A 12,195-nucleotide genomic window follows, 5' to 3' on the forward strand; every position below is an offset into this window, starting at 1 on the left:
CCCTGTCAGTCTCTGTCGACGTGCACTGGGATATGAACGTACAGCAGAGAGCAGAAGAGGGGGAAAATAAGAGTGAGAAACACTCTTAGCAGAGGGAGCACCAAGGCTGAAGAACAATGAGGTGGAGACAGTCCATGAAACAACAGCAGATAGTCACAATGAGACCTGTGCTCGACTCACTACTGAAAAGGAAGAAAAAAAATAGGAGGGAGAAGCAGCAGAGAGGTGCCTGTATGTACACTGTACACCTACAAGTACCCATGCCAGTGAGCAGCTGGTGGGGAGAGTCAGGAGTGAATTTGAGCTTGGGAACTGGGACAGGAAAAGTGAGTCTTTTTGTTCTCACTGCACAAAAATACTTGAATTTGTTTAAATAAGTTTTCTCCAAGTCAAGTCTGTTTTGCTTGTAACAATATCTCTGTTTTTACTTAAACCATAAATAAATTATAAGTTGCCAAGTCTTTAAGCTTCATTAGCATTGTGGATGCCAGGGTTCTTTGATAAGCAGTAACTTGTATCTGCAAGACAGCATGCTACTCACTGAGAGACTAATTTAATGTGGTCATTGTTAAATTCATCCTGCTTATAAAGGCCATTACATGTATGAGATTTATTTGACTGAAGTAAAATGATAATGCCAAAAAAGGGAAAGATTTTTCACATTTGCAGGAAATGAGATATATGCTTTCTAAAATAAAATTCTTGTTAGCTGAAGTTATCAAAGCAGATTTTAAAGCAACAAAGCAATAATCCACAACATCATTCTAGTTATTCTCTCAGCATTTATTTGAAATAACAATACTTTCCATTACATAGTTTAAACATTAAGCAGTAGGGAATTGTCTTCATTTCACATCATCCAGTACTGAAGTGGCACATTCGAAGCAGCACATTAAACCTCTGATAGAGTCTGTACAATTTAGATAAATAGAACTCTGGATAACTAAACTAACAGAACTTCTGCAACTGTTACCAAAAGAATGCCAAGAAGCTAGGCACAGCACTGTACACACCAAGTGCAGGAAGGAGGAATACAGAAGAACCAACCAAACAGATGGGAAATGTTTTTATATATACAGCCCATGTCTTCAGTTGCTCAACAGAAAAATAAAATGTTTTATTTTGTCCTCATTGAGGAGAGAGTATGCACAAATGATGTTCAAAGAACACATGGCAGACAGAAACAAATGAAATGAGGGTTGTGTTTGGCTGGTTACTGTATTCCTCGGTGAATGAGTTTACAAAGGATATCTGGTGCTTAAGCAGCAAGGTTTTGTGCCAAGACTTGACAAGAAACATTAATAAATGCCAGTTTTATTCCCCATCTTGCCCATTTACTGGCATTTTGGTGAGCATGCTAAAAGTTCCTGAAGGGCAAATTCAGGTGGTTTGTGGTCCAACATTTCTACTACAGGAATCCCCATTTGATAGCTTACAGTTTACCTCTGGAGGGAAATAGGCCTTTTAACAATAATTAAGAATATAAAACTTAGCAGAGAGCAGCAGGACACACAGTACAGTGGTTCACTTTCTGAGAAACCAGAGGATCTACACTTATGCTCTCTCTGTGAGACCAGCCAGTCAGTTTGGTTGGAAGATACAATTCTGGTTAGTCAATGTTAGACCTGTATGAACTGTATCATTAGGAAGGGAAAGATGGAATGGCAAGAACTTTTCCCTCTTTTTATAGAGAACTAAGACTGAAAAAGTAATACGGTGGTGATAGGCATTATCTTCCCAACACCACCTTCACTTTCTGCTACTTCACTATGAATTACCTGCTTTGCTTGCCATCATCTTCCCTGTTTCACCTCACTAATGGCTCTGGTTACTACCAGGCCAGCACAGTCAATAAACTAATCCACGCTATGCTGGCTCAGAAGATACAACGCATCACCACCACATAGTATGACAACACGTAAACCAAAGATGCTCATTAGGAATCGGTAACTCTAACCACTGCAGTTTGCACTTGTAAGGTGTAAGAAGCAGCATTTTGAAAGCAGTGGTACTGACACAGCTATCTGTGTCAGAGGTGGTGCATCAGCATTCCTAATTGGGTAATGGAACTAGAATATCGACATAATTGATGGGGAAGAAACCTGACTGGCCATGAAGCATCCCCTCATACCAGTTTTCATCAATCTGGTTAGTGAGGGTAATAATATCACCCTCTTTAAATCCCAGCTCCCCTTCATTCTCTGGTTCAAAGTCATACAGAGCTCGGCAGCATGGCTGATCCATGTGAACACCTAAGGAGAAGAAACATAGAAACAACATGCTTAAAAATCTCAACACTTAAGAGTACCCATTTTACTACTGTACCTATGGCAGATTTTGCTGTTTCTGTTCTCACTAATATTGTGATGACAGTTCTTTGATTATACCTATATTTAGACTGCCAAAATTTGTTAGAAGACAACTATTAGCTCCTGACAGTCTTCAGTTACTCTGAGTGCCTGCTGGTAGAAGTCTGAGAATCCCAAAAGAACCAAGCTATAGTCAAGCCCAGACCTGAAACCACAACAATGATAAAATCTGGACTCTAATTTTTGTTTGTTAATAAAACACACAAAAAAAATATTAAGCAAAACCCCTAACATATTTCCAGCTTTACTGGCGAAGAGATGTTTTGTCTGTTTACCTCAGGTAAGCAGTGTAAGTGGTAGCTTAAAACAACAGTGCAGATATAACTGCGTGTTTGCCCTTTATTTGGAAATTTCACTGCTACAGCTATACCACTGTATATGCTCCTAATCCTCTTAATTTTAGTATCACACTTCCAAAGACTTTTATTCCCCATTCCCACAAAACACTTTATTGCAGAACCATCAGGATAGATCCACAGAAAGTCTGAAATTCAGAGCTTTCCAATATGCTAGGTGAGGAACATCTGACCATAAACTCTTTAAGATAGCTAATGGTTATTATTTAAGTAATTAGTTTGACTGGATTTTCATATGTTATATGAAATCAACAAATATACTCCCTCTTCCCTCCCCCTGAAGTCTCTATAGCTTCAAGCCTACCAAAACCAAAATTGTTACTGGTCAAAATATTTAGGATTGAGCAGCACTAAATTGTAAGAAATCATATCCCTCCCTGAATTTCCATAGTAAAAGTTCACACATTTTCAGTGGTCTGAATGAACTAACACATGCCACTTCACCATAATGATAGTTCTAAAAATATATATTTTACTTTTTCATGAATACTGGCTTTGAGATGAGTAAGTTTCAGATTCAAACATTCTGCATCTTCATTTTGAACACTCACGCTGGTTAGAAGGCCCATGCTTGAGTTATTTTAGAAGAAAATTTTTCCATTTCTATAGATCTCAATAGAGCAAGTTTTTCAAATACCAGATTAATTTTTAAAATACTACAGTGAAACCTTATTTTCTTTTCTTTACATAATGCTCAGAGGCTATTTTGGTTTGTTTGTCACGAAGACTACTGTGCCGACATCAACAAGCCTTACAACATGTTTGGTATCCTCATTGCTACCAGCTGAAATTTAGAAGAATTAGCAAATAAACTCTTTGAATTAATTGCTCCAAACATATATTCAAGGATTTTCAAAGAAGGCGTACCTCTGAAACCAATATACACTTCAAAATAAAAGCCCTACTGAAAAAAATGTTAAATACAGCTCTCTGAAGAGGGAAATATAAATGCTGGAGAGATACATAAACGTCAGTCTGCTCTGGCTGAGCACAGACAACTGTTCATGACACTAGGAAAAAGGAGTAAAGAAGAAAATTACTGGTGGAATGAAGAGAGCTCTAGCATGCAAGACTCAAGCCACACTCATGCACAGGGAATCTCCATTATATCCTTCTCCTTGTTAGCATAGCCAGGAGATTGTTAGGAATTTGCTAGGTTCTGTAAGATAATTTCAAGTTTTCAGAGCCAAATGGAGATACTCTTCCTATCTATATGTGGGAGAAAATCAAACATTCACATCAGGATGTGAAGGAAAGAAAGGAAATCCTGACTAAAGATCTAGTGAAAAAAACCTACTCTTGCAAGGTGGAACATGATAGCAATTGTCACGGAGGTAAACTGGAATAACTAAAATCAGGGTCTGGACAGAGGCCAGCCCTCACTGTACCATGGGATAACAGGTCATTATTGTGTAAGAAACAAATAGTAAGGCCTCCATGGTATATGCTGATATTAAATAAACCATTCTTTGAGATAGTAATTATGTACACTTGTACTAATGGTTAATCTTGCTTGTGCTGCTCCTACTTAAACAAAGAAATCAGTTTATATAGCTTAGTTTTTCTTTTCAGTTATTTTTACTTTCAGGTTCATTGTGTTGTAATACCTTATTTTAAAAAGCAGGATATGGTTATGGAGGTCTTGCTGGCCTTAGGTTTCTGGATTTTTGTGGAAAACTTTCAATTGTTATTTTGGTTTTCTAAATGACTATTTTGTAAAGATCTGTATTTCAGGGTAATCTTCTAAGACAAAATAAATTTTTGACCAAAAGACACATTTAAAGCAGTAGATAATCCATCTCTGTTCTCCTGCCTGAGGATGTAAACACTTTCCAAAGGAACAACAGTTCAAACATCTCTCTTTTATATACCATCCCTATTCTCTTTTTCCCTCATGGAAAGACTAATTTCCAGAAGACAGCATGCAGCTTCTGCATGGACACAAAACTCTGACATTACCTGATGGTTTGGGTGTGGTGGCATGGGATATTCCTCCATTGTGCTGTGTATTGTCACCAGTTGAAAAATCCAGGCTCATACGGGGTTTGGGCTGGTACTCTCGCCTGGGCTGAGATGATGCCTCTTTTATTCTGCCAAGACATCACAGCAGAGTCAATATCTTGTTTGCAGACAAGAAGCACCAAATACATTTATTTCCAAGGCTGAAATTCTCATCCACTAATCATTTGTAGTAAACAAGTTGAGTAATTTGGAGTAGTTTTTTTTGTTTACAACGGTAGTTTAAATTATCAAAACCAGCTGATGTGACTGTGCTGTAAGTTGTTAATTCTTCATTCCTTTTAGAAAACCTAGCAATTTGTAGATCTTCCTCTCGTCTAACAAAAACAAAGAGCTCATAATTAAAAAAACTTGTTATATGACTATCAGTGCTTAGAGAAGGGCTAGAGAAACATCCCTGTCCCCATTTTTAGTATGACTTTTTGCTCCTAAATCCTTGCAAGCATTATTTATTCAGTTAATTGATGCCAACTCTTGTCATTTTGTAAGAAGACTCTGTGGGAATGTACTGACTTCAGCTGCAGACTTGGTTAATTTGCAATCTGGAATACTTGTTTCACAAAGGGACAAAAGTCCATTCTTCCCTACTCTCAAAATAACCATTTATTTATCATTAATTTCAACTATTTCTTCTAATTGAGAAATCTAGAGTTCCTAGAGAAGGCTCTATTTACAAATTCCAGGGTAAAATCCAAATAAGGGATAAACAGAATCAGAGCAACTTATGCAGAACTACCACTTGTATTTCTAATTCCACATATGAAAGAACGCTTCATATGTACTTACAAGACAAGTTGATTTTTCTAACCTTTTCTATATCTGCCCTAGACTTGCTGCTGGTAGCACATTTTGTTTTATCTATTGTAAAGATCTACATCTAACTTACACTGACTTTTGATTTTTATAACAAGGTTTTCCTCACCATCCAAAATACCAATATGAGTCAGTTACTACAGAGTGCTTTTCTTTCACATTAAAATACCAAACCCATCAGAAAACAACAACAACAACCCCAAAAAACCAAACCATTTAAATAATTGAAGTGGTCAAAATAAATAAAAAGCCTTTGTTTTGTTTCACTCATTAGCAAAATTCAAGTCAGTATAATTTTTAAGAAAAACTAGTTCTGTAATACTTAATGCTTTCATGAAACACCATTTTTTTCAGATTATAAACTATAAGGTGATAGTTCTACTGACTTGTTAAAAATTACCCAAAAGCTCAGCATGAGCCATGATTCTTAAGAAAATAAATACCTCCAAGGAGACCATTCCTGTTTCCCATCTACTTTGTCATGATACTGTGTTAGGAAAACTGCATCCTCATTTCACTTGGTGAAAAAGGGAGTTCAAAATAGTCTTTGCTGACCTTCCAGTTTTTATTAATTTTACCGAAAATTTCCCAATGTTAGCCAAACTCCTAACATTTCCTAGTTCCTGAAACCATAGCATTTTAAGGACATTTATGCCTTCCACTAATGTGTACAAAAAAAAAAATTAAATTCTTTCACTTGAACTTCCTGAAGAAAATCTTGAAGTCTAATCTAAACAGACAAGAAAAAATAGAGGACAAGTGCACTTTTAAATTTTTATTTGTTTTTGCAGTCTATCTCATACTTTTTAAAGATTCTTTTGTGAATATTTTACACAGGACAGTCTTGGTAGTTATTGGACGTTGTCCATGCCAGAAGCCAGCAGAAACAGGTTCCATTCACTCTTTTAAAGAGTACCTAGAAAATGGGCAGTATGTGCTGTAGACATCACTGACAGTGAACAGTAACAAATTTGCTCAGCTTAAAAGTAAATCCTGATTTATTTTCTGGTCTATATGGTCAAAAAAAACCAAACCAAACCCCAGGGGTTATGCATTACTTGCTACCTGCCTATCAACAGCAGGGAAAGACTAGTAGTTTGGATAGTAACTGCTCTATATCCCTGACTCATCTCTGGCATGAACACATCTGTGTCCAACGGTGTGGATGAAGTATGATTTAGCCAGCAGCCTCAATTAGGGTTGCAAAACATTTAGTTCAACTGAATTATCATAGAATTCTGATGCAAGTCCCTTGCAAAGCTAAAATCATTCATAGCTGAAACTTGAAGTAAAAATACTGACCATTAGCAGAAATTTAAAAATGGCAAAGGATCGTCTGAACTGATACAGGAAGAGAAATCTATTGTAGAGATGTATGTGCACTTAATGGCATAATTTATGGACTACAAGATAAAACACCTGTTCCTGAGGAATGCTTCTGTAAAGAAAGTGAATTGCAGTACTCTTTTGCAAGTGCTAAAAATTGTTCTGTTAGCTGATCAGACAGTACTGCAAACTGTATCAAGGAAGGGTCAGCACGACAGCCTACTCACCATAACAAGTCCTGCTGCTAGTCACAAACACTTTTAAGACTCAGAACTGAAGGAGGTTTTCAGGATGGATGCTCTGAGAAAATTAACACTGACAAATCTGGCAGTATTAGCAACTTGATCTACACTAATGATATCACAAAACAGCTGCCTTTGCACAGTATGTGAACATTATCTCCTCTTGGGAATTATATCCAGCTTTTTCTAAGAGTCTGCCAGAACCATATTAGTAGAGAAACCTTCCCTGAATGTTAAATTTCTTTGAAGAAGGACGTGTGTGAGAAGCTGATCAATTTGTTTAGATGGAAACAAAAATTCTAAAGTAAAAACTATGAAACTCTTTTAAAAAAAGATGTTGTAGGAATTCTGATAGCGTATGCAGTTGTACAAAAGGGGATGGAAGAGATAGGTCAAGTAGTGTATCAAGTTTTATCTGATAATAGGAGGAATATTTAATGCAGTTGTTAATAATGAGGGTCTCACTACTGGCTAAGGAAGATCTTCAGGTAGATAAGAATGCAACAAGATACTCTTTTGCAAAATCAATTTTTAACATCTTCCTTCAGAATGAGCACGCTTTGTGAACACACGTGCAAACAGTAAGGTATTCAAAGTTGTGAGTGTCACTGAGTTCAATATTTATAAACACTTTCAGTTAACTCACATTTGATAGCTTTACTGAGCTGAGCTGCTTTCTTGAACCCAGAGAATGAGCACGCTTTGTGAACACGTGCGCAAACAGTAAGGTATTCAGTGAGTGTCACTGAGTTCAATCTTTATAAACACTTTCAGTTAACTCACATTTGATAGCTTTACTGAGCTGAGCTGCTTTCCTGAACCCATACTTAGAAGTAGATGCATCTCCAAAACATTTAAATCTCAGCTTGCAATCATCTAATGAAATGGTCCTTGATTTCATAAAAGTACAGGTACCAAGTCGAGAAAGATAACAGCATTGCATTCTACTCATAGGTTTTCCACCTCTGTAAAACTAACAAACTATTCAAGAAACTTGCAAAAGGTGCATTACCTGTCTTCCAGTTTAGAAGTAACTCGCTGTAGGATCTGTGTGGCCTGCTTGTGGTACTCCAGCTGGGCTTGCACAAGAGCAGAAAGCTGGCTCACTTGCTCAATCTGAGGATTGACATTAAAACATCAGATCTTAGGTGAATACTAAAAGCTCAGGCAATAGAGAATGAAGAACACTATCCATCACAAAGGTAATTTAACTTATCTCTCTAAAACCTTGATTTATCTTTGCAGTTAGCATTAAAATTTGCATATTAGTCTTTACGCATTTCCACATCTGATTATAAGCTGATCTGGAATGGTAACTGCAACTCTTCTCTGCTGATCATCTCTCCATGGCTGATTCGCATGAACAGCAGCCTATAGACCTACCACATTCAGCAAACACTATGAAAGTAAAAATGAGACTGTAATGAGAGTATAATACACCTTCTCCCTCCCTGCCTTTGAAGGGCACATAACTACATGACCATGGTCATGCTTCTACTGTATTCTGACCTGTGAAGCAGACCAAACAGAAAGTTACTACAGACTTTGGGATGCAGAATAATTGTGCTGAGGGGAGAGAGCATTCCACTTCATAACGGAAAAAACACCCAGATCCCCACTTGGTGGGCAGTGCAATTGCTAGTGGCTTTCATAGTGCACAACACCACAATGGTGTAATGTTTGTCAGCACTATTTGCACACATAGGTATGGATGTTACTACAAAGATTAAAACTACAAACTTGTTATATTTCCTTCATTTCAGTGCAGCTATATTTAATTCCTATGCAAATACTAAGTGCTATATGGAAATATTTTCAGGTTTGTTACAGCTCATCTACAGCAATCTGGTAACAAAATGAGGAATTAGAATAAGTGCGTGCTTAAAATAAATAAAATAATTCATATCAACAGAAATACTTAAAATTAATTTGCTTTGATAACATATTCTATAAGACAGCTGATGTCTTATAGAGATGTTTTTCTTGCATAATTTAACAACTTCAACATTAATTATAAATAGAACATTAGATAAACCTAGAAAATGCTGAATCTGAACCAATATATAAGTAAAACATATTCTGCAGAATCAGGTATGAAGTCACAGTAACTTTGGGTTTTCTGTTCACTATTACATCTAGTTACAACAGGGACCATAAGGTTAGGAGTTTATAATTTTTGATCTTTACAGTCCTCTCAGCAGGCCACACACTTGAGCAAAAGCCTTGGCTCAAACCCTATAACTACTTGTGGTTATAGGGTTTGGGCCAAGGCTTTTGTAAACATAAATAGTTATATAATTCTAAGAAGAAAGACAGTTCAGTTTTGTAAGTAATGCTTTGCATTTAGGAAGCACACGATGCTACAGAGGACTCACATTCTCTAGCTCACTTACCTATAAAATACCTAAAAAATGGTTCCTACAAGAATATGTTGTACATTACTATAGGTTCTGAGCCTTTCACTGTGTCCAACAAGGAGGAATGTGCCTCCACTATCTTTCTAAAACTCTGGTCAAAGATTAACAAGGGTTATCTCACATCCATCTCCAGAAGGTTAAACATGCTTGACTCAGCAATTTCTTTTGACTCATCAAATTTCTCCAGAGCTTGACGAAGTTCTTCATCAGGGAGCTTGCCCTGTCTTTTTTTCTTGTAATCAAAATCCAGGCGTCGACCCTCCATTTTCTTCAGGTGATGCTAAAAAACCAAAAAACACAAATGCAAGCAGACAATAAAGGAACTTCCCCAACTTTCCTGATATTGCATTGTAAGCAGGCAGGTAGTCCACGCACACTTGGAAACATATGCTGTTTGTTGCCTACTAACCCTTTCCCAGAGGAGAGAAATATGAAACACTGAAATACTTGAGTTTACGTATCATTTAAGAAGCAATGATCTAAATGACAGACCAAGACTCATAAAAGGCCATGCAGAATGGACAACTTCAATTGCCATCTCTATAACAGATACAGAGGTTTCTTGGTTTTTAACTCTGATGAGAATTACCTGAACTATATTTTTTCCCTAGATGTTCAGGAGAAAATACTTTCAAAGCACAACTTATTTCATTTTTGTCTGTGTAACAGCATTCATAAACAAAGCAACACAGGACTTATTTTTATCATTTCTACCAGACCACTAAATTATCTTAATGCTATCTTATACTGAAGATTTCCTAGACTGTTACGTGAGATAACATTCATGTTCATCTGTTTAGCAGCTGCCATGTTCAGCTGGCCAGAAGTTAATGCTACCAGCATGACCATGATTATTTGAGGTGTTTACTTTCTCTCAGAAGAATCAATTTATCATGCAATACAATATTTATAACTACACATTTTCTAAATTATATCAAACAGTCCAAGATATCTTTTATCCACATACATTTAACAGTATGAAAATCTTGCTGAGCTGAGAAGAGCAGCTACTTATGCAGATAAGCATTTGCCATGCACTAGGAAATGGAACGTAAACATCAGTACATCTATTTTGTGAAATGAGCTTTCAAATGGCAAGATTAGAGTACTGTGCTCTTGCCTACACAAGACTGAAAATTTTGCCATCAAAAAATGTTCAAATTTTTATCTTTCCTCATCAAGAGATACAGAATTGAAAGCAAAATTCAAGTCAAAAGAGACAAAAATCAGGCCATTTTCAAACCTGAATGCCCCATTTCATTACACATCTAACAAAAATTCTAAACATATAGACAGTCCACATATTTGGCATTATTAAAATGCTGCATTGAGGGCAATACCTGTATTTCTCTCAGGTCTTTGTCATGGAGATTCTGAAGTGGATCAATGAAGTTTTGCTTCACCTCCATGTCTAAAGAGTCCTTGACTTCAGAAAGCTCCTTCATAGCTTCTCCCACATCAACAAGTGCTGGTCCTGAAAGAAAAGATTCAGTCAAAATAAGTTCATTTTGAATCACCATAGAATGAAACTGAGTCATGGAAACATCATGGCATTAGTATTTCATTTTAGGTAACAAATTTAGGAAAGAAACAGAGGATAATGCACTATGTGAAAGAGCAACATAGATTTTACAGTTCTGCATTCAGCAGAGTTCATGCCTTGTAATACAACTGAATTTGTGGTTCTATGATGTGTCAAGAGAGGCTCCTCCACACCCCTTGTTGTCCGTTCATTCCTCACTCTGTTGAAATAAATATGCTAGAACAGAATTTACTTGGGGGTATCATCACCACATTGCATTAAAAAATAGTTCAATTCAAGTCTAGGTCTCCCCATTTCTACCAGTAAGACTGGTGACAGTACCAAATGTAAAAATTCTTAACAATTTCAGAGATTGTTTTTAAATGAAAGGTGTTTTTAATGAGACTTCATAGTACTACTACACTTAAGAGGTCTACTACACACACTACTCAAGTGTAGATTTATGAAGCTCATGAACTTCAATAACCCCAACCGCCTTTTGAAATTTCCTCCAAGATTAACTTAAGGGCCACAAAAATTACCACAAAAATTACCACAAAAATGTTTTACTTCTGCTCCATAAAAAGAAAAGCAAGAAGCTCAAACATACCTCCTGGTTTGAGGTATAGGCTAGGGATAAAGAAAGCAAAACCACTTTTAAAGAATACAAAGGGTCTGAAAACCAAAATGTGTGAGAAATCCAAAGCTTTGTCTCCCAAGCAGCAGATGCCAGCAATGCACTGCAAAATGAGAGAGACTTCCAGATTTGGACAAAGAATGACAAATAGCCATAATAGCTGCTATTAGTTAAGAATGTGAAAATAATTGTTGTATCTATTCTGCTGCATTGTAGTGAAGTTATCACAGAATATAAAGCAAGTTGCAGAAACTAGATTATATTAGTTCTTCATTTTCCTTTTAAAAATTTATTTGAAATTTAATAAATGAGAGGCAACCAATTAAAAAAAATCAGTAGTATTTAGCACAAATCAAACCACATCTGTCAAATTTACTACTGAATTACATAAAACAAGAAAGTACTTTTCCCACTCCATATGTCTTTATGTCAGAAAAACAATTTTATGATGGTTCAAATAGAGAACAGGATTTCCACAGTCCCATTTGAGGGTC

The 12,195-nt window shown here is 36.5% G+C and overlaps 1 protein-coding gene across 1 annotated transcript in view; it reads right to left on the reverse strand.

The window, feature by feature from the left end:
- Positions 1-762: 762 nt before the first annotated feature.
- The window catches only part of SH3GL2 (SH3 domain containing GRB2 like 2, endophilin A1), an 89,555-nt gene continuing 78,122 nt past the window's right edge, over positions 763-12,195 (reverse strand). Inside the window, exons 5-9 of the mRNA XM_039729901.1 lie at positions 10,883-11,016; positions 9,664-9,822; positions 8,138-8,241; positions 4,685-4,815; positions 763-2,252 (exon numbers count right to left, since the gene is read on the reverse strand). Of these exons, the coding sequence (XP_039585835.1) occupies positions 2,053-2,252; positions 4,685-4,815; positions 8,138-8,241; positions 9,664-9,822; positions 10,883-11,016 (728 nt within the window). The 3' untranslated portion in view covers positions 763-2,052. The remainder of the gene's footprint in view (positions 2,253-4,684; positions 4,816-8,137; positions 8,242-9,663; positions 9,823-10,882; positions 11,017-12,195) is intronic.

This window comes from Passer montanus, unplaced genomic scaffold (assembly GCF_014805655.1).
Source record: "Passer montanus isolate IOZ18808 unplaced genomic scaffold, ASM1480565v1 scaffold7, whole genome shotgun sequence".
Taxonomy (NCBI): Eukaryota; Metazoa; Chordata; class Aves; order Passeriformes; family Passeridae; genus Passer; species Passer montanus.